The 21141-nt window shown below is 38.7% G+C and overlaps 1 protein-coding gene across 2 annotated transcripts in view; it reads left to right on the plus strand.

The window, feature by feature from the left end:
* unc5ca (unc-5 netrin receptor Ca) overlaps window positions 1-21141 on the plus strand; it is a 189250-nt gene that overhangs the window by 119319 nt on the left and 48790 nt on the right. For both annotated transcript variants that reach the window (XM_006789724.3, XM_006789723.3), the window contains exon 4: window positions 132-235. In XM_006789724.3, the coding sequence (XP_006789787.1) occupies window positions 132-235 (104 nt within the window). The remainder of the gene's footprint in view (window positions 1-131; window positions 236-21141) is intronic.

A 21141-nucleotide genomic window follows, 5' to 3' on the forward strand; every position in this document is an offset into this window, starting at 1 on the left:
GAGCATTATCGCTAAAATGGTCTCCCTAACTGCTGAATCAGAGGAGGCTTTTTTGCCAGATGGCCTCGCATGATGTCTGGTTGACATTATAATTTGCCCCTAGGCATTAAGTTTCTTGTTTCTCTCCCCAGACCTGAAGAAGTCATTTGAACAAGAACCCCTGGGAAAAGAAGTATCTCTGGAGCAGGAAGTTCTGTTACAGTGTCGCCCTCCAGAGGGCATCCCAGCTGCTGAGGTATGTGCAGCGTTATCGCTAACTTCCACCTGAAGTGACTGTTAAGTAAGATGTGAGATTAGGAGGACTGCTAGAGCAGAACAAGGAAGTGACTGAAGAGAGGGGATGACAGAATGAAGACAACAATAGATGTAAAAAGGTATAAAAATAGAAATCATCAAGTGGAAATAACTTTAAAGTGCCACCGAAAAGTCAGTTATTACTTATGTGACACTTTTTGAAATTGCCTGGAACTTTGAACGACAGACAGCAGAACTGAGTGGTTTGATGGGTGCGCGTGCTCCTTCACAGTCTGCAGTCGGTGGTTGAAGGCTGTGCTGAATAAAAATTTCTTGTGCCTTTTTGGCACATTTTGTTAAATTGATATATTTTTACTATTACGAAGCCTAAATTTATAAGATTCAATATCTCCAAAACGAAGCAGGGGTCAAGATAGCTTTCATTTGTAAATGTCTTCCATTGCAACTGGCATGGTGAATAAGCAGCGTTTAGTATTAAATGATTTGGTGTTTGTCATCCGACATGTTTTTATAAGATATTGTTTTGTGTTATCATGTTGAATTGCCACAGGGGAAATCAGGAGAACGGCCTAAATCCTAGTTTAACTGACAAGTTTCCGGTACGCTGAGGTAACAATAATCCCAAAACCTAAAGTTTAAGCTGAGAGTTAAGTGTCCCCAGAGAGCCAATTTGAGTACAGGATGTGAAAAAACTCCAGTGAATACAAAGGTTTAGTCTGTATTCCTGTACATTTGCATTTTTATTGCACGTTCTTTTACTGCACTTGAGTTCTGCGGGAAAAAAAACACTGAAAATGGCCTGAATTCCTTTATTTGCACAGATACAATACAGGCTTTTTTATCAGTAGTTTTCTTGGCTTTCTCTCAAAGCCTGGACCTCGACATTACTAAGGCAGTGTAGGATCAGACAGCAAACAAAACACTGCCAACACCCAACGAAAAGCTTTTGAATGTCCTTCATGAATTCCAGAGAACTATTCCTGAAGTTCCCAACTTTCAATGGAGGATGACTCACGACTTTTGCACAGTTCTGTATAATGTATATAGAAGTGAAACCTGGACCAAAGTAAATTCAGATTCAGTAAACAACAAATAAATTACACGATCTTTAACACTTGCTGTGCTCAAGACCAGCTATTCTATGAATACATGTATTGCTAACACACACATACTCTTACTTGCCTTTACTATGTGAGATAATATTGTGAGACTCGAGGATATTGTCAGCACATGTGTAATTTATTCACTCATCAAACGTGTCACACAGTAAACACCCACTTTGGAAGAGCCACACATGTCACTTCCACTACCGTAGCGCTGTAACTACAGTGGAGAACACCATTTACAATTCACATCATTCTTTGCTTCCCTGGTTTCATCTGGCTGTGTTCCCACCTCAATGGATAAATACATAATTTCATTTAGTTGGTCACTGGGGAAGAGGAGCACGGCACTCGGAGAAGGCTGTTGTACAGGATAAGGAGTCTCTGAATCAGGTTTCAATCCTTGGGGTTTGATAGTCGTTTTCAATTGCAGCTAAGTACACAGCTCCCCTGAGAGAGAAACTGAAGGAGAGGGAGTGAGGGAGGCACTTAGACAGACCAGCATACAAAGTGAGGGAGAGTGTGGCAGAAAGGCAGAGATGAAGGACGGGTGTCAAGAGAGATAATGATAGAGAAATGAGTGGTATGGAAGAAAGAAAAAAAAACAGAGTGATCGTATTCTTCTGCTCCTAGAAATGAGTAATTCTTCGTTTGAGGGAAATCAAGAAAATAAATTTGTTGAGTTGTCACTTTAACAGTATGAACCACAGAGGACATTCAAACATGAAGGCCCTTTCCATTCATTGTAGCTGACAGCAACACCACCACATTAACATTGACATCTTTCTTCTTGGTAACCAATCTCATCTCTAATGACACACGAGTAGCCCTACCTTATCTGCATCTCATAGCACATTTTATCTTTTGACACCTAACACAACACATTCATGCACAGAGGCATACACTCATAAATCTCATGGCCACACACACACAATACACACACGTGGACTCTTGAAGCAATTTTTCCACTGTGTTCAATTTGCTACCTTTTCCCATTCTTTTTTCGGCTGTCATAATGGGATCTTGGAGCAAATGGATTGGTCTGTCTCCCCTGTCTGCTGAAGCTGATTAGAAGGATTTAGGTTTAAAACCTGCTGATGACCTCAGGTTGTAGCCCCGACTTTCTTTTTTTTCTCTTTTTTATCTGTTCTGACTTTCTATTCGTCTTTGTTCGTATCCTCTTTGCCATTCACATTCACCTTGTCCCCTTTCGCCTGTCCAATTCTTATATACATACATCCGCATTTTTTTCCCTTTAAGTGACAGTTCTTGTTACTGATGTCCTGTGACCTCTCTAAAAATGTTTTAATATAAGTTGACAACTGCTGTAAAGTTGTCAGTGCGACGGGGTTACGTGACAGCCACATTTTAACGCCCAGCTGGTATTGCACGGCTGTCAACATGCAGGACCCGACTCCTTGACCTCCCCCCGCTCAAAATAAACTCAAATTTTACATTAATATTCATCAAGTCAGTACATGAGTATATAGAGAGTTACCTAAACATTAGGACAAATATGTGTGCAGATACAGCATTGGAATGCACACACACACACAAAATATTATGGGACATATACTAAGAAAGAGATTAGCCAGTGATCATTTTAACTGCTGCCTGACGGCTAGCCTTGAGAGGTCAGGGTCAACCTAATCCGAGAGTGGAAAGAAAATGTCTGTACGCCGCTGCGCTATTACAACCTTTTCACATTTCTCTGACAGTACTGCTCTTGTCAACAGTTAGTCTCCTCTACATGTTTTTTTCTCCTCTCTTTCACTCTAAAGCTCCCATTTGAAGCATTGTGATTCCTTGAGACACATCTAAATCTCTTTAGACTGTGATAGAAAGCCTTTAAAAGCTGATGGAAAGCTACTGGAATCAGCGAGGAGGGTTCAGCAGTTCAACAGGAAAGGCTTTACGGACACAGACAGTAAATTCAGGAAAATCGTAACAGGTGCAGCACAAGGTTCAATGAAAAGCGCTTCCAGTGTAATTCACATTTTTCTGTATCTAAAACTAGAGCGTGGAGTCATCAGCAAAGTTTCTTGCTGGTGAAATTAAGCAGCTATTTCAAATAAAAACCTGAGGCACTGAGTGGTTCATACAAAGGTTTTTCGCAGAGGTCGTTGTCTTGAAACATGAAAGGGTTGGAGTGACCCCAAAGGCCAGGCAAAGCCAGTTGACTGCACATAGCAGGTGGGGATATGAATTAGTGTGTGTGTGAATATTTGTGTGTTTGCCTGTCCGCGTCTGTCTCAGTGTGAGTGATTACCCCAGCTGCAGTGAAATAAACACATCAGTGTGTGGTGACAGGCCCTCCATGTGTCCATCCCTAACACACACACACACATACACATGTGCACACAAACACACACACACACACGTCAGACAGTAACTGTATATGCTTTTGGAGCCTTGTCAAATTCCCATCACATTCTTAACCACTCAATCTGCACCCTAAATAAGTCAGAGCTATTCACAGGGATAATGGCTTACCACCTACCTCTGCATTTGTGGGTGTAACTTTTTACCTTGCAGAAAATAATTTATGAATAAAGTTGTCAATTTAAATTTTCACTGAGATTTTATTAAATAAAATATTGTGCTGCATTTACATCAAGCATATATTCCATTACCTTGTTTATTTGTTTACTGTTCACTATGGCATCGTGGGGCATTATTTACCCTCTTCCATGACATTTGAATTCAAGCTCCATATCATGCCAAAGTTCTCCCTACTAAAGTGTCCTTGAGCAAAATACACAGACAGCTGGCATCGCCCAGGTTGTTGTTTTACCTTATCACAGCCAGCAACAGAAAGGAGACGTTTTACCTTCAGGCATAACCTACTCCTTCCCGAGAGGTAGCTGGGACATTCGTGGTATACAGATGTGTTTGTGTGAAACCAGGAGGCAAAGCTTTCACACACATTTATGCATACACACACACACACACACACACACACACACACACACACACACACACACACACACACACACACACACACAAAATGCACACAAACACACAGGCATCTGGTTCCTAACTTCTTTTGCAATGACCGTCAATGTCTTTTTTTTTTTTTGTGAAGGACTTGCTGCGTTAACCAATGTGGAATAACTCTAGACATGCAGCTGTGCAATAACCCGTCTGTGCGTGTGTGTGTGTGTGTGTATGCGTGCATGGTGTGTAACTTTGTGACGCAAATCACAGCAGACTTATCTGTCAGAAGGCATCAGTGGCGTGGTGTGGCCAAAATGCTTATGGCTACCTCATTCTCACACTCGTACTGTACACAGACACAAGTCCATTTCGGGCCCCGCAGTGGCCATTGTTAACGTGTCACATGATGACGTTTACTAGCAGAATCTTTCCCGAGGTTATAGCTGTGGTGTTGGCAGAGTGCGTTTAAATGGACAGAGAAGGTGACAGTGTGAAATAAGACATGCTCTTATCCTGTCCAGAGGTGGAAGATCTCTTAAATTCCTTTTGCTTTCTTGATGTCATTCTGGGGCCTCTGTTAGCTAAATGGTGCAAGATCAACTCTTTGTAAGCTATGACTAAGTCTAAAAATGAATTTATCAGTAAAATATCCCTGCTTCTTGCATCAGATTGTCCATGAAAATGAATTTATACAGCGATTCATGCTGTAATATGTGATAGTGAAATAAAAGCAGACATGACTGGCACTTTTTACTTGTGTATTTTTTGATTAATAGCATTGGATGAACATGACATTTCCTTAGATTAAAAAAAAAGAAGAAGAAAAAATGACCTGACCACTATACCAGAACAATGAAAGTCATTTTCATTGTGGCTGTTCTCTGGGGAAACACGTGTGCATGACAGACTGTGTGCGTGCCTCTGTGTGCGTGTTTTGTTGTGCACAAAAACAATTTATGTAATGCTGCCTCCCCAATAGATCCTTACCTTAATCCTCTTTGAGCTAGCATAGTAAGCCCCATGGCTCATCTCCCATCACATTTTACCTTGATCCTCAACCTCTGTCAGAAATCATCACCGTAATCCTCAGATTAGTCAGCAATCGTTTTTTTTTTTATATTCTGACTACCTAGGTGAATTATTGAAAGGGTGTTAAGATTATTAAAATGCTGCTGTGATGATCTATCATTGCGCAGTAATATCTAAATGGGGAAAATGAGCAAGAGCACCATTCGTCTTGTTTTGGCGGTCCATGTAATGTAGTTGGATGTTGGTAATGCCGAGAGGGATTATGATCATCATCTAATGATGTATGGATTCTTACACGTGAATGGACAAATGGAAGAAAATACACATAGACATACATAATATGTTTTATCTGTTATGCTCCTTAACTGAGTGTATAGCACAATAAGTCTATATAGGTCTACAAGTCTTTTATAACCACTTTGTATTTTGGTTTTTTTTTTTAATGTCACAACTGAATACACATCCACACTCACAGAAAAGAGAATATATACATCCAGTGTAAGCTGTGATTTGGAGCCTTGGGAGGCTGCTCATCCAGCGATAAGCTGTGTCAGTAAATGCAGGCGTTAGTCAGATCCCACTCCAAAGCCAGCAGACTGTGCAGAACTGAGGAAAAATGTGACTTTTCCATTGCTAAACCTCAGCATCGCTTATCAGACTCCCTCTGTGCTATTCTGTTGACTACTCTCTGCTTTTATGCAGTTTTAAAATTAGTTTATCTCTGGCTTGTTTTCTCAGTTCATTTCCATTTGGTTCCAATCGCTGGTTCTAACTAGACCTTGAGATGCTAATATACAGCATTTTCTTCACAAAATGTACTGCAAACAAATTGTTTTGTTTTTTTTGAAAACATTCTTTCAGCTTTTCTTCCTTTTCCTGCGTTTGAGCTCATTTCCGAGTACACGGACTGTCGCCAGATTGTGACTGGAACTGTTTTATAAAAATACGAAACCACAATGTTTATCTTGGCTTTTTTTGCACAACGTTTAGACTTACGCTCTTTCAGCTCTCAGAGTGACTGTACTGTAACTATAAGCATTTACAGTATATTCGTCCGTCATCTGGGCCATTTACGGAAACTATCAATCAACATTCAAATAGTCAAGCTTCTCATTAGGTACAGCAACTCTATATTTTGCTTTTGACAACTTAACCTGCATCTTTTTCTCCCCCCTTAGAGAGTACAGGAAGTATGTGGGCCAGCAATGTAGTTTTAGCTCCATGTGGTCTGAGGTTTGAGTCTTTTTGAATATGGGTCTTGTATGTATGGTACCAAAGGTTGAGGAGAGGACATAATGAAGGCTTTTGTGTAGATCCCTCCACATATCTCAGAATAGGAAAACCACCTCTCTTATTTCTTTACCTCTCCAAACGCTTTAGCTAACAGTAAACTCATTAAAAAATAATAATAATTCGTGACTATTTTTGATTCATTTACTTATCTCTAAGATTTTCCCATCTCTGGTTTCTCATCTCTGTTATTTTGCTATTATGCCTTGCTGTTTTGTCAGTGTCTGCCACTTTTGTTATTCTGTCTGAATCTCTGTTTTTGTCTCTTTAATGCTTCCAACAGCTTTTGTTGACTCTCTTGTACTCTCTGTTCACTTTGTCTCTCTCTGTCACTATCACAGTCTCTCAGTCTTCCTCATGCAGCCTGTCTTTCTTGACATAGTTCGAGACAAAGCTGTGGATTGATGGTAGCATGACAGTCTAGAGTGTACTGCATTGTCAGACAGCTACCCATGCTGCCCTCGGCAATCCTTGACAGTGTTGTCATGGATGAATGAACACACAGTTTTGACACGGGGTGCAACGGTGTCAAGTAACAAAACTCTCTTCTGTTCTGTCAAGTTTTATAAGTTGTTAGACCTTGTAAGTTTTCAAGACCACAGAAAACTTTTACACTTGTAAAGTTGCTCACATGAATCCATAACATCGACAAAAGGGTTCTAGTCATTTCCATAAATATTTAATGAACATGAAATCATTTAGGACCTAAAAATACTTCTCAGTCTTGCTGCTTGGAAAAGTTGTCAGATAATTGTATGTACTTAACTACAAGAGCAATTGGGACGGTAAATTCCTCAGTTGGGACTTAAGCTGGAAAACACTTAATAAGCCACGGCTTTAAATAATTGCTACCAATTAATTGCTTTTTACTTGCATAACTATTCAGTTAAGTAGTCTTGTGAGTTACTAAAGGGGGTCATTGTCAGCGCACTTCATATGTTTTCCTTTTTTTATGTATTATAAATTCATCTTCTCATGAAATACCAATTATCATTAGATGATGACTGTGTAATCATTATAAGAAAATATCATTTGCAAAGATTCATGATCTGAAGCTCTCTGATTGTCTAAAACATTACTGCAGCGACCCTTTAATACTATTTGTATGTTTAATGGTGTTAAATCAAATATAAATACATTTTTTCTCAACTTTATTAACCATGAAACTTCTCACACATTAACTAATCAAACACTATGCCAAGACGCTTTTGGCATAATCCATGGTTTCCTGGTGTCAGAAGAAGGTGCCAGATTCCTGCCCTTAGAGAAAGAGTGCTTCTATGCTTCTTCAGGATCCCATAAAGAAAAAAAACTGTTCCCCATAATAACATCTGCTCCTTGTTTTTAGATTAAAATCACTGCTTCATTTTGAATGACAGCTTTTGGAAAAATGTACCTTCAAAGATGGAGTATTGACAAACCTTATTATTCTTCTAAAATGTTATTTTCAATGGCTAGACTCATTTGTCTTCATAGGAACAATATTATATCCATCTGTTCTTATAACTTTGGCAAATGTGCATGGAATGAGTCAACACTTTGCTAAGTCAATTGTGTGTTCATGCATTATCAATTAAAAGGTAACATTCTAGTGGCTGTTTGTAGAAAAAAATATTGTCAAGGTTTTTAGAAAGCCAACATTAGTCATTGCAAACTGAAAGAAATGATGATAAATCTCTGGCATTGAAGTCAAATACATTCATTACCTCTATTAAACTGTGTATGTATGAAATCTGTATGTAATTAAAAATGGTCATTGTATTTAATATTGAATTTTTTCCAGACAAAGGCAGCCAGGCAAATACGCCATTTTCCTACTCTACGCATCCATCAACAAAATCCAACACAAATAATGGAAAGGCCTCTAATTGCTCAGCTGACCAGGCTAATAAAACAAAGCTGATTTTGTTACTTGGTGGTTTTAATAACACTGGAGAGCTGGAGAGTCAATTAAAAAGGATTAGCATGCCCCCAATCAGCTCAGAGCCTCTTCATGCTTTAATGATTATAGAGTGTCATCAGTACTCCTACACTGCACAGTGAATCAGCTTTGACATCCGCATACAAACACTTTGCTGTAAAAGTATGAAAAGGGTTAGCTTCCCACTTGTAACATGTACTGCCTGTGTACACATCCACACACATTTCTTTTTTATATATCTACCTAGACTCCCTTTGTTAGGTACCTGCTTTCGGTATGTGCAACTATTAAAAGCCAAACGATACAATGTTAAGAGTTAAAAACCTCGGTTTTCCTAATTAAATACATCTTCAACTTTTAGTTTGTCACTTTTAAATACTACCTTAACCATGCAGCCATCCACCTTCTAAGACTATGAACTGCTCACCCGCCTGAGTATAAAAGAGCTTGAGGAGTTAACGTCTGAGTCAGACACTACAGGTGTACACTAAAGTGCATAAATAAGTTTGGAATGTACATTTCCCCTAGTATTTATGTCATCTATATTTCTTTCTCCGTGTCTCTCCCTCTCTGCATCTTGCTTCCTTTCCCCACTCTTTCGTCTTCTGTTGTTCCCATTAGTGATGCTGAAGTACTTAGTAAAGGGGGGGAGAAGCAAAATACATCACTGTCCAGAGATATAAAGCAGTAGAGACACAGCTACAGAGAGCTTCGACACTTTTGCTGCACTGACCCATAACCATGCACGGGGCTGTTCTATAATTTAGCAACCTGTCAATCAGTTGAGCAGTGACTCACAGCAACCAGAAAAGTCGGTTAGATGCTACACTGCCTTTAAAGACTTGAGAAACCTCTGTAATCTCAACCAATGCAACTGCTCTTCTGTGAAACGTTTGTTGTGGTAAACAAAATGTAGCTATTTTTTTTTTTCCATTTTATCAACGTATGAGTGTGATTATCTGTTTTTCTATTTAAATAATTGTTTCAAATATGAAGGAGAATCCATCAATCTGTGAGGAACACCCAGCTGTTTAAATAAATAAATGAAGGCGTCGACCATGCAACTGCGGTCAAGCAGTCAGGCAGTTGTGTTCTTGCATATTATGACAGCTTGAATCTGTGTCACCATATTTCACATAGCTGCTATAAAAGTGTGTGCTGTGTCGCTCCAGAATTATATTTCCTGGTGGCATTCTGGTTTTGCAGATGAGACAGGAACAAAAAGTACAGCATCTGGTATTGAAACGCAGGAGAGAACGACTCTAATCGTTTTTAATTTCCTAACTTTCAGTTCCTCTATGGCAAGTTAAATTGTTACCTTTTGAACTTTAGATTTTTGGAGGTTTTGATTCTGATTCCAGCTGTTACTAGGTCAGCATCTGTTTGGGGAAATGTTCCCTTGACGGTGTCTGAGCTGTTGAGTGGATTTGGATGTTTTTCGTCTTGCCTCTCCGTCTAATGATTTGAGCCCAGGGTCTCGTTTCAGCTTTCCATCCCCTAACACTCTCACCCAAAACTGTCATCTCTGAATTTCCGCCTTGCCTTCAACTGCTATTACTGCTATCACAGGTCCCATACATTTTCTTTTCCTAAGAGGTCTTGGAGTAGTTTTCTCCTGATTCGGCTGTGTAAAATTTTTGAATTCTTTTTTCTTTTGTTTGTTTCAATTGCAGCTACTAGATATAGTACATTTCCACTAATGACCTACCTGTGTTTGCAAAATTCAAGGTTCAAGCTTTGCACACTCACATTCCTGGTGGATATATATATTTTTTGGCTTCCAAAATAGTTGTAATGTTACAAATTCTATGTTCTTATGTGCTTCTCCTTCATTTTTGAACTGCACTTTCAAGTCACTGACCTTCTCTTCTGCTTCCTTCACTTTTTGCACATCTTTTTCCCATTTATTCGCCAACCATCTGCACTGAGTCTCAAAAGAGCAACCCATCCATCAATCCTCCATCGTGGTACTCTATCCACTGTATGTAATGTCTGTTTCTTCTTTTGCTTAGAGAGATAGGTTAGGAAAGCTAGCGCTGGGAGGAATTACTGGTGGATTTTATACACTCATGCACATTTAAATACCTTTGTTTTTCCCTTTTTTTGTTGTCAGTTTTTGATTTAAGGAGAAATATGCTTTTGCTTTTACCCTTTTTCTCTTTGCCTCGTCTCTTCCCATGCATTCCTCTCATGATTTTTATTTCTCTTATGTTTTCCAAATTGTTGGGCCTAATGGATTACCACTGTATATCTTCACCAACTGGTCCTCCACTCCCTTTTCTACTCATTTACCACCCAGTCTCTTTCCTCTCCCCCTCATCTTTCTTTCCCTAATTGTGGCCAGACCATATAAAATTCTAAATCACACTGTCCCTCTCGTAGCCTCCCTTACCTCCTCATCACCTTTTTGTTTTTTCTTTTCATTCCATTCTCCTCCACAGGCGCCCTTTCTTCCTTCCTCTCTCGCTGCCTCTCCCTATTTGTTGACAGTGCCGGTTTAGCTTTAATGGATCACCCATAGGTATCTCCTCTTAGCCTGCTTTCCGCGTTTCCTCCTCCTCCACCGGCATAATCACGGCCTCCCCTAACTCTCTATCTTTTCCTCCCTCACCGTTGCCGTGGAAATACCTTTTCTTTATCCGGCCCTCTCTTGAGATTGTTCCCCATCCATCTTTTCCTCCCTCTGTCTCTCTCCACACTTGAATGTTGACATGAGAGGGTGAGTCTAATAGATCACTGTGAAGCATCTGCACCTGTGTTAAATCTCAGCGGTAACACATGTGTGTGTGCAGGTGTGTGTGTGTCTGCGTGTGCATGTGTGCATGTGTGCGCTCTGGAGAAGCCGATGCAAGCTTTTTGTTCAGCACATCTGTGACCTCCTTTAGTGCTGAGCAACTTCCTTTTTTGCCTCTCCTACATTTCACCTGCTTCTACCTGCTTCCCCCTATTGTCCTGTTCTTTCTGCTACTCATAAGGTTACGTGTCTGAATGTGAACAGATTAGTTGCATTACTTCTGTTTTGAGGGATAACGCAGTAGTAAAAATGCACATGTATTAAATATTGCTAATAGACAAATAATTATTAATTCATTCAAATTAATGAATTAATAATTATTAATTATTATTAATTAATAATTGAATTGTGCAATTCATTCAATTAGAGAAATACTGGTAACATGCAAAATTCTGATGTATGATTTGCACGTCAAGCATCGTTTACTGAGTGTGTACCATTTTGCACAAAAGCATTAGTTCATAGAGCGGCCTCTGTAGGCCTGTCCCAGTCACACTGGGTGTCCGCCTGTGTCCCAATTCTGTCTGTGAGGGACACCTTGGAGAGTACTCAGCTATTCCTCACACTAATGCACATGGAGTTATTTTTTTCCTCTCCTATATGTACTTTTCCTCAAAGCCCAAGTCCATGTATTTTCTAGACTTAGAGCTCTTTTAAAAATATAAACCAAGTTGTCTTTCTTTTTATGTACAATACTTTGTAGAATTCTCAGACTATATATGATGTGATCACAAAATGATTGATATGTGACTTTGACTATAAAAAACAAAAAGCAGGTTTAAATTTGGCTACAACCACCTTTGTCATAATCACCTTGTGCAAACACCTCTCCCAGCACTCCTTTCATTGTTGTTATTCTTTGTCACAGCAGCGACTGTTCAACTAGAAAAAACAAAGTATAAAAAAAATCATGATAGATGTGTTTAAATGCAGTTGCATATTTTTGCTGGACTGATGTTAAAAAAACAAACATTGACTATTAAAACAATTGATCCAAACACTGTAGAAATCTATCATTTCAAGTCTTTGCAGTAACCTTAAGGGTAAACCTATGTAAACTGCCTTATTCATATATATATATTTACCCCTAATTAATGTGTCTTTTGCTTACAGCATAGGAGAAAAATTACCAGGAGATTGAAATGTGTTCCTGTTAAATTTTTTTAACAGATTAAACAGAAACACAAAAACAAACAACAAAATAAACACAAATAATTTAAAACTGAATTTTATCAAAGGTGTCTTTCAGATCATCATGTGTGATGATCACTGATGGCGACCCAGTTATGTCACTGTGGTTAATTGGGTCTTTGTGTCACTTGCCTGCATCTTCTTAATTAAGCTGTCAGAGCCTCTGAAATTCCATGTTGGCACGCATGCATACAGTACATGCCTACACACACACACACACACAGACACACACAAACATTTTACTTGCTTGCATGCCATATAGCAATATAGTGACCTAATATTAACCTGCGCAATCTGGCCATTCCTGGCATGTATTGCACTGGTTTGTGACTGTAGTTAATTCCCCACAGAAGAACTGGACAGCAGGATTTTCCTAATCACCTCCCAAGTGTAGTTGGGATGTAGACACAATAACCAGGACACGTGGGCAATTATAACAATAACATGAAATAGGGCAGATATTCTGTAGGCGACAGATTGTAATATAATCAACATAATTCAGTGACAGTCACTGTCACTACAACATATTACTTTTTAAATACGTTCTTTAAATCATTCATTTCTGGTATTGTGTTTGACATCTTTATCTAGCACATTGTCTTTGACTGTTGGTGGGTTTGGTTATGTCTGCTTACTACACTTTTTTTCTCACAAACAAAATCTAAATTTAAAAAACAAAACCTTAAAATTCATGTTTATTGGCAATACATAGTATTATAGATTTGGCATGTCATTTTTATACTGTTTACAATTAAATAAAAGGTTTAAATTATTAGAAAACCATTGCATTCATTTTTATTTTCATTGGAAACAGAATTTGTTTCCTTTTTTTTTTTTAATAAATATGGTTGGTTGGATGGAGGAAGACAGATGTTAATGTCCAGTCAGGTTCATAAGTATTTGGCTTAAAGTATCATATAAGATCTTTAGTTGATATTTGAAACCAAGATTAACTTGTATGTTGAATTCTGAATGAATGAATGAACAAACCAACCAAGCGTGCTTTGTATCGACTGGAGACAAAACTGAAGACAGAGGTGGTCCAGCAGAGTGCCCTTTTCAACAGAGTATTACAAACAATTCTTATATTTAAAGCTACATTAGTGTGTCCAATTACTTTTGGATATCTGAAAGTAGGTAATGTGTATAAAAATGGTTAGCAGCATAATTACAAAAAGCAGTCATCCTTCAGATACTTAAGGACTTAACTGCAGTGGAGATGGGAGTGAGGTCAGTTTGTCCAGACTTTTTATTGGAACCAAAATGTGACCATTTGTATTTGTTAGAAAGTTACAAATTGTCAGATAAAGCAAAGCCAAGAAATTAAACAACAGAAGGAAAATGAACACACTCAGACACACACACACTGTCTGCTCTGTGTAAATTTGCTTAACCTTGATTGTCCAAATCAATGGCTACTACGTTTACACTTAAGTGGTAAAGTTAGAACGCTTAGATACAGTATATAACAGGTCGATTGCAAATGCTACTTAGATGTTCAGGAAGGAAAAAAACAGTTTAATGTGAAAGCTTTCAAATGGAGAACATAAAGCAAATGCATAGACTGAGTACTATATATATATGCACACATATATATCATATCAAACAATTTCTAGTGTTACTGTAAGCAATGATCTCCAAATCAATTTGCAGATGTTCACATGCCGAATCATGGCCATGAATAGCAGCTTCAGCTATTGTCTACCCATGAGCACAGTGAGTGAACGCAAACTCCCAGGTGCATCATGGTGGTTTCATTTAATCCATTTAGACAATGATTTCACTTGAAGTGCCATCTTTATTTGATTCTCAAGAAAACATTCCAGGACAAATTATTTTAGTCTTCTTTCCACTCCATGACTGTTACGCTTTTGTAATTGTTTGAAACAACAAAGTCTTTTTCTTCATCTTAACACAATGAGTTAATTGTTTTGTCTAATATCAAAACACACACACACACACACACACACTTAGACTCACACTCACAGACAGTCTTCACCATATTCAAGCGCGCTGTTGGATTAAATTTCTATTAGCTTTCCTCGATTGAGTTTGAAGATTGTTGATTAGCCAGTAATAGCCTTTGTTACTGCACTAATGAATAGCTTGATTACTATTCTACTAAGCTACACATCAGGACCCAGGGTGGCGCTTGTGTAGGTGTGTGTGGCATCTGCTGGTATTATCGTCTGATAAACACACACAGACAGTTATAGCCAATTGTCTGGGTTTGTGTCAAGAAAGCTTATGGCAGCAGGAGAGAAAGATAGATGGTCTGCTTTGCCAGCACACATCTCTCATTGTCTCTCTCTCTGCTGTATCCCTCACTTCATCTGTGTCTTTGCCTCTCAATATGTGTCGTCACACCTGCTCTTTTTTTTTCTCCTTCCTACTGTCACTCTGTTGTCTTATTCTTCATTCCTGCTTCCCTTCCCTCCACCTCTGTCTTCCCCTGACCCTCTTTCATTTGCACTCTTTTTCTTTCTTTCCTTCGTTCTTAGATTTCCTCCTTTCCTCTCTTGTTTATTTCCACTGATTAGAGCGACTGGGCTCTTGAGGACTAAGTTGGCGTGCGTGTGGCTTTGTTAAATGTCTGTGAGAGCATATGGGCATATGTGAGTGTTTGATAATGGAAACAGGCATGGTAATTACAGAGATGGCTCTATAGATGCCAAACAGAGCCAGTAATAATGAGTGTGGCACATCTGGTTGTAATGTGTCAGTGTGTCTATCTGAGTGTGTGTACTGGCTGGGGGTTGAGTGGGAAAGGGCAGTCAGACAGCTGGAGTTATATATGCTTCACCAAAGATACAAATAAGCATTTTTTGTGACAGGCATACCTTTCAAATGTCACCAAGGCATCGCGCAGACATGCCTTGATGACATTTGAAAGAGAGAGAGAGTGATTAAAGGTCATACAAGTTCCTTATAAAAGCAGCAAGTACTCAGCATAGGAACTGGCTATGTTAGTGTACTTCCAGATTCCAGCCTTGGACACGAAGTCATACCAGTATTTATGTCACATCAAATCCTATTCTGAAATGACACGTATCACATACCACATACAATACAAAACTTGACATAGCTTCTGGCTCTGTAAAGTGTAGCGAATGCGTACCTTAAACTTCCATTCTTGTTAAAGGCCATCGGGGGGGCATAGCCGTGGTTGCCAAAAATATTTTAAAAGTCTTGTACAAGCTAATTGGAAAACGGGCCTTGCTCTACCTTTATAAGTGCATTGTTGCCTTGTCACAATGTTGGGGCATATATTTTGATCGTTCCAAATGTCAGTTCAGTTCGATTCGATTTATTTATAAAGCATCAAATCACAACAATAGTCACCTCAAGGCAATTTATATTGTAAGGTAAAGTCTTCACAATAATGGAGAGGAAACCCCAACAATCGGATGGCCCTTATGGGCAAGCACTTGGCAACAGCAGAAAGGAAAAACTCCCTTTTAACAGGAAAGAACCTCCAGCAGAACCAGGGTCATAATATCTAATGATTAAATGCAGCGTGATGTATAAACACATACTGAGTGGGGGAAAGAAATGAGTGAAGAAGAAATACTCATTGCATCATGGGAAGCCCTCCAGCACTCTAGGCCTATTGTAGAATATCTAAAGGAGGATTCAGCTGATCCAGACTATCTAGAAAGTAGAAACCAAACTGGGAGCTTTGTCCACAGAAGATTGGCCTGACAGCTGAAGGCTCTGCCTCCCATTTTACTTTTAAATACACAAATAAACCAGCAGTCTAAGAGTGAAGTGTTCTGTTGGGGTGATGTAGTACTATGAGGTCTTTAAGATTAGATGGAGCCTAATTATTTAAAGCCTTTTATGTGAGTAAAAAGATTATACATTCAATTCTGGATTTAACAGGGAGCCAGTCAAGAGAAGCAAGTATGGGAGAAATCTGCTGTCTCTTTGTAGTCCCTGTCAGTACTCTCGCTGCAGCATTTTTGGATCAACTTAAGGCTTTTCAGGGAGTTTTTAGAACAAACTGGTAATAATGAATTACAGTAGTCCAGCCTAGAAGTAATAAATGCATGAACTATTTTTTCATCATCACTCCGAGATGTGATGTTCCTAATTTTAGAGATATTGTGCCAAAGTATTATCCGTGATATGCTCTTTAGCTAACGACTTGAGATTGTCAGGAACGTGCAGTTTCACTTTCATACGGATTCAAAATCCCAAGATGACAAGAGCAAAATTCTCTTTCCGAAGCTTTGGAACAGAAATGTATAAACCAATAGGCGACATCACAGCAACTATGCCCATCTTTTACACTGTATATGTTAATACATGGTAATGGAAATGCACAGCAAAGACACAGTGGATAATGTCTACAGAAACCAAGAAATAAAGCTATTTCAGGCCATTCACCAATAGACTGTTTTTGGCAGCATTTTTTTTTTACTTACAAATATTACTTACCTTTAGTAGTCAATTAATCATCCCTTGTGTTTTTGATTAAGTACAAACTGGAGGCACTTGGTTAATATCAAAATCATCTGACCATAACTAAAATTATCATCTTTCCTAGACTAAAGTAATTTAGTCCACACATAGTATACAGTTTCCAAACCACATACATCTGTGTCCTGCACTTAAATAGACAAAACCAAAGCACATCCTATGATATCAAATGTTCTCACTTGGAATAATCCTGCCTGGAATCCACTGGGAATATCGTTGCTGTGTGGGAAGAAACTGGAACAACTGAAGGAAACTCTTGCAGACACAGGGAGAACATGTAAGCTTGACACAGTAAAGGTGAGGTGACAGGGCTAAACTCTGAAGAGCAATCTTCATGAATGTCTCTTTACTGTCTCTTTCCACTGACACCCAACAACCCAGTGGAAATGAAGCCTGCTGGAGCAGGTGTAGTGTGGGTTTGGATTGTTAAAACATGGAAATTGGATGCATATTTAGTCCCCACCCACACATAGGTAGGGTAATCACTATTAGAGCTCTTTAACCCACTCACATAAGGACCCAGATAATATAAGTAATCAAGGGGATAATCCTCAGCGATGAACATACATATTAACACTTCGGCATTTCACAGACACATCCAAACACACACACACACGGGCTCACACATGCATGGCGTACAGCTTGATTTCCGTGGTTTGACTGCAGAATCAGGTTGTAATTTAACTAGCCAATTTTGTATTCTGTCATACTCTCATTGTGCTTATTGTGCATAGATGTGTTTTTGGCTGCTCCTATTTTGAAAAATTAATGTTGTGATTCAGTGGCAGATTCTACCCATAGACCTTGTATCACTAAGCTGTTATCAGCTCCCTTATGAGACTCTTTGTAGTGGCTCTACAAAGCATGTCATATTTTAGCATTTGCCATAGATACTCTTTGTTTTGTTATCTTACTTCTTGCTCTGTGGTCTGCCATTTATTTTGCTTTTGCAAGATTTATACTGTTTCTTTTTGTGACACAATATGACTATGATGTTCCTGCTTTGCTTTTCAAAGCATGCTGCACTACAGTGTAACAAAAGGCAATATATCTCTCTCTCCCTTTATGTCTTGGCCTACTTTTATCTTTCATAGCATACAGGCACGTCTTTGTTCCACTGCCAAAGAAAGATGCATATCTTAATAGATTGTCATTAAATGCAATGCATTTACCTTTTCTCCTGTTTTGATATGTTTTTAAGTTAGAAAACGGCTGAAAGTATTTGCATATTTAGATATGCTCACTCCCCAGTACAGCAATATCTATCACCACAAGTGGGTGCGTTAGTGAGAGCCAGGGAAATGCCAACCTGCTTTTATCTGGTAGTCTTGCTCACAGTGTATACCTGTAGCCAAAGCAATGTCAGTCTTTAGCTCCAAACAGCAAGAAAACAGGAACAAAGTGAGTGTATAATTGTTCAGACAAAGCCTTTATCCTTTCAACAAGGAAGCCCTTTTGATTTCTTTGTCTAAAGAAAAAAGAGTGGACTCTTGCTGAACTTTTTTTTCTTTTAATCCTGTTACAGTTGAAACGGAGGGCATTGTTACAGCTTGTGTTTGCAAGCGTATCAAACGGTGCCTTCTGACACACTCAGGTTGCGTTTGTGATCACACTCAGAAACACTGGAAATATCTTCACACTTGCATGTATAATCACACATTTCATGTTTATAAAAAAAACTTGTGTAAAAAGAAAAACTAAGTCAAAAGGCCATGGCCACAGGTAACTTTGCAGCTGGCCTTATTACATATGTATTTTATAGGAGTTTCACTTTAAGACCATAAAAAGTTGGGACGAAAACATTTAAAAGAACCAGAGAAAAGTGATTTTACTACGTTTTGCAGCAAACACTTTATTGAACTGAATTTAAAAAAAAGAAAAATTGTATTTTGCGCCTGAAATGGTTATAATAGCTGTCACTAGGCAGGTTCATTTATTTGGAATAAGAAGGGGAGAGTTTTATCAGTGTGAGTGCATACTTGGTGTGACTGGTTTTCTCAAAGCTGTAAACAAGGTGCCAAAACATTAGTTGTATCCTGTTAGTCTTACTGGTGCTCAGTAATACTGTTTTTTGTTTTGTTTTGTTGTTGTTGTTTGTTTTTTTTTTGATGAAATGGGGTAAAACCTAGATGAACTCCAGTTGGAGCATCGGGGAGAGAAGAATCTCAATATAAAACACATTCAAGGATGCATATTTTTTGTCCCTTTTTACAGTGGGCTGATTGATTTGCTAGTTTTTAGTCACACTTCTACACAGAAAGATGCCTCAAGTGTTGTTTGCACCTTTTCTCTGCAGTGACCACACAGACCACTTTAATTTCCTTCTCTAGTGTTGGACCAGTAACATCATACTGAAATGTTTGTCAAAATGCAGCTATTGCTATGACTGAGTGTCTAAAGTGTTGCATGAGTGCATGAATCTTACAATGTTGACTTGCATATCTCCAGCCTCCCACTGTACATCGCAGTAACATTAACACATGGGCGTGCGAGCTTAGAGCTAAATAATGTTTTTGTATTCTTCTACACATCAGCATTGATCCCACAGATTTATAGACACACCATCCAGCGGAATTCCTAACAGAAGACTTTGTCTATAAATAAAATAAATGTATTGATTCTCATTTATTTAAATTGCCATGCTCTTAAAACCTGCACTGTAACATTTTTGTTAGTAGATTACTCGCTCGCTCACCTTCTCTGCTCTTTCAGATTAGCATATGTATATGTAAGCTAATTTGCGCTCTTCTTGGCAGAATGCTGGTCATCACTGGAACAAACTATCTGCGTCTTTGTTTCTAAATCAGTGCGCTGTGCACTCCCATCAGCGCTTTTTTTGTGATCTCGTCACACCAATTTCCCTCATTTAGTGAATTTGGTCATAATAGTTGGAATTAGGTAAGTAGCATTCATGGTTAGAGTAGGAAATAATCAATGTAAGTCAATACAATGTCCTCTTATGTGACAGAAACACCACTTTGTGTGCGTGTGCGTGTGCATGCGATTGTGTGGGAGAGAGATGAGGGTCTTTAAAGTTTGGCTCGATTGGATGTGTGCGCGGGGGAGCACGAGATAAGAAGAGAAGGCTTGAGTGAAAATTGGGGAAAAAGAAAGTTTAAAAATGAGGTGTCAATTCTAGTGTTTCATCTGGGTAAGATAAAAGAACAAAGAGAAATCAGTTTAATGTTAACTTTGATGCTCTGAACCTTTGATTCACTCACAATAATTACACTGACACAGGTAAGCGTGCATAAACACATACTCGCACAGGCCTTAAGATTTTGCTAATCTATTTAAACACTTCGGCGTACACTATTCAGTTCAATTCATAAAATTGAGATATTAACTCAGTCTCGCAGCCACATACATTATAGAACACTTTGTGCACAAATGTAGCTGTGCTCACAGTATGAGGTCAGGAACCAAAGAGCTGCATTTACTTCTCTGCACATTAGCATAATGAACATCCGTTAAGAGATTTTGTTGAACACTAGACAGCCCTGCTAAAATATGATTACAATGTTGTGCAACAACAGATGTCAGATTATAAAACATGATAAAAAAAAAAAATATGACCGAGGAAAAACACAATTTTTTTTCCCCCCTTAACTACTTGTGGTGTTGTTGCTAAAATATTCATGACATTTAAAACATTGTCAGGTACTTAACAACAGTGGCTGTGCAAGGAGGGCTAGAAATTTATTTCAAATGTGAGAGAAATTAGCAGGCAGTTTTCACATCCTGTTTTATACTGGCTTAACAACACAAGAATGAATGAATAAATGCCACAAACGCGTCTAGGTCGTCCATCCATGTATAAAAAAAATTGCTTGGTCTTTCAGACCATCCAAAGAAAAATTAACATTAGACATGAATTCTGCCAGGCATCAGTTCATGCCCTAAGGATGAAGCCCACTTGGGTCATGCAGCAAGACAGTGATCCTAAACACACCAGCAAGTCCACCTCTGAACAACTCAAAAACTCTCCAGTCTGACCAAATTAAAGCAATTCCTGCACAGAGAAGGAGTAAAAGACTATCAGCTATCACAAAGACTTAATTGCAGTTGTTGTTGCCATTACTTTTTCACGCATGACTGGGAAGGTTTGAACAGCATTTTGCATTTACTCGGCTTTTCCT

This window comes from Neolamprologus brichardi, chromosome 12 (genome assembly GCF_056152115.1).
Source record: "Neolamprologus brichardi isolate AB-2024 chromosome 12, ASM5615211v1, whole genome shotgun sequence".
NCBI classification, from domain to species: domain Eukaryota; kingdom Metazoa; phylum Chordata; class Actinopteri; order Cichliformes; family Cichlidae; genus Neolamprologus; species Neolamprologus brichardi.